At 50.2% G+C, this 6,689-nt stretch overlaps 1 protein-coding gene across 1 annotated transcript; it reads right to left on the reverse strand.

The window, feature by feature from the left end:
* On the reverse strand, positions 1-5,258 carry IL17C (interleukin 17C). Its single transcript, XM_029076094.1, has 3 exons — positions 5,241-5,258; positions 3,439-3,755; positions 1-273 (listed from the first exon to the last, which is right to left on the reverse strand). Exons 1-3 carry the CDS (start codon positions 5,256-5,258, stop codon positions 9-11), a joined length of 600 nt encoding a protein of 199 aa, XP_028931927.1. The 3' UTR covers positions 1-8.
* Between the last annotated feature and the right edge of the window lie 1,431 nt (positions 5,259-6,689).

A 6,689-nucleotide genomic window follows, 5' to 3' on the forward strand; every position in this document is an offset into this window, starting at 1 on the left:
ATGCGTCCTCACCCACTGGACCTAGGCAGGACACAGGTGCACCCTACGGGGACCTGGATGTATTCCACGTTGAAGGTGAAGCCCACGGGGCTGGCCACGGTTCTGGGGGTCCCAGGCACACAGGGCCGGCGACGTAGGACCATCATGGTCTGGTGCAGGGGCACGGAGTTGAGGGACGAGGTCTCTTGACCCGTTTTCACATTGATGCAACCAGTGCACAGGCACTCGGCGAAGGCCAGCTTCTGGGGAAATCTGTTCCTGTCCTCGTCAATCCTGGGGGACACGGGGAGAGAAGAGAGTCATGGAAAGGTCACTCCACCTGACTGGAGGCCTACGGATCACAGGGGTAATAGCGGTATTTATAAAACGAACACTGTTCTAAGCGCTGGGGCCGATATATGATAATCAGAGTGGTCGCAGTCCCTGTCTCACAGTCTAAGTAGGAGGGAGAACGAGCACCGAATCCCCATTTTACAGATGAGGAAACTGAGGCACAGAGAAAGAAAGTGACTTTGCCCAAGGTCAGACCGCAAATAAGTGGTGGAGCGGGGATTAGAACCAAGGTCCTCAGACCCCCAAGCCCGTGCCCTTTCCACTAGGTCACGTTGTTTCTCATTAGGCCAGGTAGCTGCATGAGCATTAATTAAACAAACACCCGTATCTAAAGAGTACACCCACTTCTTCTACAATGTGGAGGTTGCATTCTTGCAGCACTGATCTGAATTTGCTTCCTTCCCTTTCCCCCTCCCTGGAGGGGTTGTAATGCTACAAAGGGAGTTGCCAGGTGCTGAAAGATTTCAGCAGAAAAAGTTCTGAGCTCTTTGGGTTTGCATTTTTATTATTATTATTAATAATAGTACTTACCTATTAATAGTGCTTAACAATTATTAATAAATGTGCTTAACAGTTACTACAATTTTAATTTATTATTAAATTAAATTAAATTAATTATAAATTAAAATCGTGGCACTTCTTCAGTACTATTTCTGAGCTCCGGGGATTTGGGGCCTGGGGACTAAGAGAGGATGAGATGGCACATTGAAGTCTGCCCTTTTTCTTTTAATGGTATTTGTTAAGCACTTACTATTAGGCACTGTACTAAGCGCTGGGTTAAAAGCAAGTTAATCAAGTTGGACACAGTCCATGTCCCACATAGGGCTCACAATCTTTATCCCCATTTGACTGATGAGGAAACTAAGGCGCAGAAAAGTGAAGTGACTTGTCCAAGTTTACACAGGAGAAAAGCGGCAGAGTTGGGATTAGAACCCAGGTCTTTCTGACTCCCAGTCCTAGGATCTATCCACTAGGTCATGCTGCTTCTGTCTTCCCCTTAGATACAGAGAGGCCTGTGGCTCGAGAGCGAGAACGCTCAGCCCCGCACTCGAGGCATCGGCAGCAGCACGAGTGCGAGGACCTCCCAACTTTTAGAGCTCTGGGAAGCCGGAGGCTGCTGGCTAAATCTATAGCCTCCCCAGGCAGCCGGTCCCCCTGGGCCTGAAAAAAGCTTAGTGTGGGCAGGGAATGTGTCTGTTATATTGTCATAGGGTACTCTCCCAAGGGCTTAGTGCAGTGCTCCGCACACGGTAAGTGCTCAATAAATACAACTTACTGACTGACTGAAACCTTCTTCACACCTTCATGACCCTGTGGAAGCTGGGGCCATTTGGGCCTAGGGACAGTTTTCCTAGAAGAGTGGTGTGCCTGAGGATTCACCCCTCCCAAAGTCATCCTTCTACCCGTCTTTGAGCTTGTTGGCTCTATGGCTTCACCTCGGTGGCGAGTCCCAAATGGGACAGGGACTAGTTCTGATATATTATGTTTGCATCTACCCCAGTGCTTAGCACAGTGCCTGGCACCTTGCCTTGTCGAGTCATCTCCGACCCATAGCGATGCCATGGACACATCTCTCCCAAAATGCCCCACTTCCATCTGCAATCGTTCTGGTAGCGAATCCATAGAGTTTTCTTGGTAAAAATACGGAAAGTGGTTTACCATTGCCATCTTCCGCGCAGTACACTCGAGTCTCCGCTTTTGACTCTCTCCCGTGCCGCTGCTGCCCAACACTGGTGAGTTTTGATTTGTAGCAGATTGCCTTCCACTCTCTAGTAACTGCCCAAGCTAGGAATTCATTCAATTCATTCAACAGTATTTATTGAGCACTTACTAATAATAATGTTGGTATTTGTTAAGTGCTTACTATGTGCAGAGCACATTTCTAAGGGCTGGGGTAGATATAGGGTAACCAGGTTGTCCCACGTGAGGCTCACAGTCTTCATTCCCATTTTACAGAGGAGGTAACTGAGGCACAGAGAAGTGAAGTGACTCTCCCACAGTCACACAGCTGACAAGTGGCAGAGCTGGGATTCGAACCCATGACCTCTGGCTCCCAAGCCCGGGCTATTTCCACTGAGCCACGCTGCTTCCCATACTATGTATGTGCAGTACTATGTGCAGAGCACTGTACTAAGCACTTGGATGGAGTGGATATGCCTCTGCTTGACTCTCCCTCCGTAAAGGAACCTAGTCGAGTTTTGGAAACTCTCCAAGTGCGATCCTGAGAGGGGACTTGGCACCTAATAAGCCCTTAATACCTATCGTAACTAACTCTTCCTCAAAAATGCCCTCTATGACAAAGCTGGGAGAGAGGGCAGAGTTTGGATATTAATAGATTCATATCCATATTTCACACAGGCCATAATACTCTGTCACTTTTATTTTACAAGGTCTAAGAAAGATACAATTCTTCACACAATAAAGATTGATTTTTTTTTTCACCGTAGTTTTTTTATAACCTACCACCAGATGCCCCTGCTTTACCCTTAAAAAAACAAAACATAAAACAGCCTGTTCTGTGCTAACATTTCAGAAGCAATTCAAAGCACATCACTCCCTTTCTATTTTCACTCCTCTCTGTCTCTTAGATTATCGGAAAATATAAAGGTCTTTGTGACAAGCAATGAATAAAAAGACACTCCTAAAAATAGACCTCATGCCAAATCGGCATTCAGATGAGTTTCTTATTTTACTGAAGCTGCAAATCAGCAGGAGGTCAGCTCCTGGTCCTCGCCAAGCCCGCCTTACCCCGAGTAGGCGGGAAGAGAAATGGCTGGACTTTAACGGCTAAAGATTTAATCCACAAAGGCTCAGTCTATGATCCCACATCCCTTCCGAAGAGGCCGTCTGAGTGAACGGCTTATTCTCTTGAATCCCTAGGCTGTAAGCTTGTTATGGACAGGGAATGGGGCTGCTAATTCTGTTTGTTTTGTACTCTCCCAAGTGCTTAGTACAGGACTCTGCGTTCAGTAAATACCACTGATCGATTGATCTCCCCCAGTGCTTAGTACAGTGGTCGGTACATAGCAGGAGCTTAACAAATCCCATTATTATCATCATCATTATTATAATTACCAGTTCCATCTCCAAGGCCCAAGTCCTTACCGATACGTCCAGGGAGAGATGGACCGCTCATTGGGCTCCGCTTGGTACAACGACTGGAGCTCCAGGGTTGGGCATCCGGACTCCTGTTGTCGACGCTCCCTCTTGCTGTGGTTCGGCCTTTCCAGTTGGGCCACCAGCTGAACCGGGAGGTAACGCTCCCACTTGATGCTCCTGCCCAGCAGGTGAGTGGGTATCTCTCCCTTGGGCAGCTCCTCGGGGGAGAAGCAGTGCTGGTGGTGGTGGTGGGATCCGAGTGCGAGGGGAATGTGGTGAGTGTGGCAGGCCGTCACGGAGAGCAGAACGATGCAGAGCAAGGGCTGGGGGGGAGAAGAGAGGGCAGTCAAGGTGGGCCACTCACATTATTATTATTATTGTTATTGTTATACCGGTGAATCACTCATTAGGTGTCGAGCACTGTTCTAAGCGCTGAAGTAGATACAAAACAATCAAGCCCCACATGGGGTTCAAGGGAGGGAGAAGGGGTACTGAATCTCCAATTTGCCGATGAGGGAAGTGAGGCACAGAGAAGTTAAGTGACTTACCTGAGGTCACACAGCAGGCAAGTGGCAGAAGGAGGATTAGAACCCAGATCCTCTGACTCCCAGGCCATTCCACTAGACCACTCACATTATTATCATCATTGTTATTATTATCACCACCCTCATCATCATTATTTGGGTTAAGCACTTACTGTGTGTCAAACACTGTTTTAAGTGCTGGCGAAAACACAAGGTAAGAGACACAATTGCTGTCCCACTTGAGGCTCACAGACTAATTAGGAGGGAGAACGGATATTGAATCTCCATTTCACAGTTGAGAAAACTGAACCAAAGAGAAGTGAAGCGACTTCCCAAGATCACGCAGCAAGCAATTGGCAGAGCCGGGATTAAAACCCAGGTCCTCTGACTCCCGGGTCTGTGCTCTTCCCACTGGCCATGCTGCTCCTCTAGTGTGGATGGGAAATACCATTTCCTTTCCTCCTCTGGGTGATTACACATTCAATTCACTGAAGAGTCAGGGCACCATTTGGGAAGGGATAGCATTATCAAAATCCTAAGCGTAGCATTCGTTAAACAGTTACCAATGTGCCAAGCACTGGGGTAAACACAGTATAATCAGGTCAGTCACGGGTTTCATCCCACACAAGGCTCAAGAACAGTTACTTATTTCCCTTTTACAAGTGAAGAAATGGAGGCCCAGTGTAGTTAAGTGACTTGCCCAGCAGGCAAGGGGATCCAGGATTAGAACCCAGATCCTCTGCCTCCCAGTCCCATGATCTTTTCATTAGGCCACGCTACTTTGGACCTTCTCCGTCACATCGCCATCTCACATCATCTCCAATTCTCCTCCTCCCAAATTTGAGGGAAATCTGGGAAATCCAAAATCCCAACAACCCTTTGGATTTCTCCAAATGCCTTCACTTAAGAAGCAGAAAGGGCTTCGCAGACACCATCCTAGCCCCCTTCGACACCCTCTCCCCGGCACCGTTCTGAGATAGGAAAGGAGCAGAGATGACTCCATTTTATAGGTGGGAAAACAAGGCCGATTGAGGAGACAACCGGGTCACATGGCCTAACTCAGAAAGAACCAGAAAACAAGATTCAGAGTCTATTTCATAGAGGCTGTTTCTCCAGACAGGTGGCCTCCCAAAGGGAGAATCCCTCGCCACGCCCCAGGGTGCTGGTACAGGACTGACTGACCGAGCCCATTCTAGTGACCGAAGCCCAGTCCCAATTTACAGAGCACCTGTGGTCCAGACAAGGGTCAGTTGCTTCCCGTGTCCCCCAGGGCACCGTCCTTACCAAGATGGGGGACTCCATTGGTGGCCGGTGGAGATGGAGGCTTCTGGAAAAGACTCCACGCACTTAGTCCCTTCTGGTCTCCCAGCAGACACCTTGCAAGTCACCTGTTAGGGCTCCTTCCTTTTATACCTGTCCCATCTGGGCGGAACACCTGAGCGGAAACTCCAGGAAAAAAAATTCCCCTCTCTTCCTTCTAGCAGGGGGAAATATTCATCGCTCGGTACTTCCTTCTGCAATCAGTGATCTGTCAGCCGGGTTCCTTCCCGGCGGGATCAGATTTCAGGCTTAACTTTTGCCTGGTATGGCGTGTCAAAAGAGAAAACTTTCCAAATTTCTCTTTAAAACGTTGCTCCTCCTTCCTCCCTCCCTCCCTCCCACACACCCAGATCTCACCCGCAGTATGGAGGAGGGGGAGAGGTGGTCAGGCAGACCGGGGGTTCGTTTTGGATGAAAGGCAATATGATTAAATGGAAAGTGTTAGTTTGGGAGCCAGGAAGTCTCGATTCTATTCTCTCCTGGGTGGTCCTGGCGTTGCGGGCTAGAATCCCTTCCAGTTCTAGGTTTCTGATTCTCTTTCTACACCTTGCTCCCCTTTCTCCAATGGTAAAACGGAGATTTGCTAGCCCCTACTCCATCCCTGGCCGGCAAAGTGCTTGGAGTTCCTCAGTGAGAGGGGCTGCCCACGCCAAGGGGGGTCAATGACTAGTGGTAGCAAGGACTTCCAAGTCAGAGGTGCCAACGTGCTCGCTAGACACAGGGCGGCCCTGCTGGTTCACTGGAAGTGGGGACACACCTTTTCAAACCAGACAACCGGAGGAAGCGGAAGGGTCTGAGCTTCCCTGGGCAGCATCCAAGAAGCTTCTAAGTCAGTTAAAACTTCCTGGAAGATTATTTCCCTTTTCTCCTTCACGCCCAAGTCGTCCGGGGGCACCGTCCCCGGAGCATCGCCCGGGGAGAAGGGGAGAGGACCCGCGCCCCTGCCCCAATCTCTCCTCCCTCTACCCAGCAGACCCGACGGAAGCACCCGTCCGGGCGGCCCGTCCTAATAATTACGATCGCGGTATTCGTTAAGGGCTTACTAGGGGCCCAGCACTGTTCTAAGCGCCGGGGTACATACGAGGTAATCAGGTTGTCCCACGTGGGGCGCACGGTCTTAATCCCCATTTTACAGATGAGGTCACGGAGGCACGGAGAAGCCCAAGGTCACCCGACAGAAAGTGGCGGAGCCGGGATTGGAACCCGCGTCCTCTGGCTCCCAAGTCACAAGGCCCCGCCGGGCAGCCCCAGGAATCCGCCCGGCTCCAACCCCGGGCACCTTTGTCAAAGGAAACAGCTTTGAGGCACCAACCCAGCGGGAGCAGCAGAGTTGGGGGGCCGGCAAGGGCAGCCCCCCGACCCTCGCCATCCCGGCAGCTGGCAGCTTGTCCCGAGCCGGCGGAGAGGAGGCCG

Source organism: Ornithorhynchus anatinus, chromosome 11 (assembly GCF_004115215.2).
Source record: "Ornithorhynchus anatinus isolate Pmale09 chromosome 11, mOrnAna1.pri.v4, whole genome shotgun sequence".
In the NCBI taxonomy this organism is placed as follows: Eukaryota; Metazoa; Chordata; class Mammalia; order Monotremata; family Ornithorhynchidae; genus Ornithorhynchus; species Ornithorhynchus anatinus.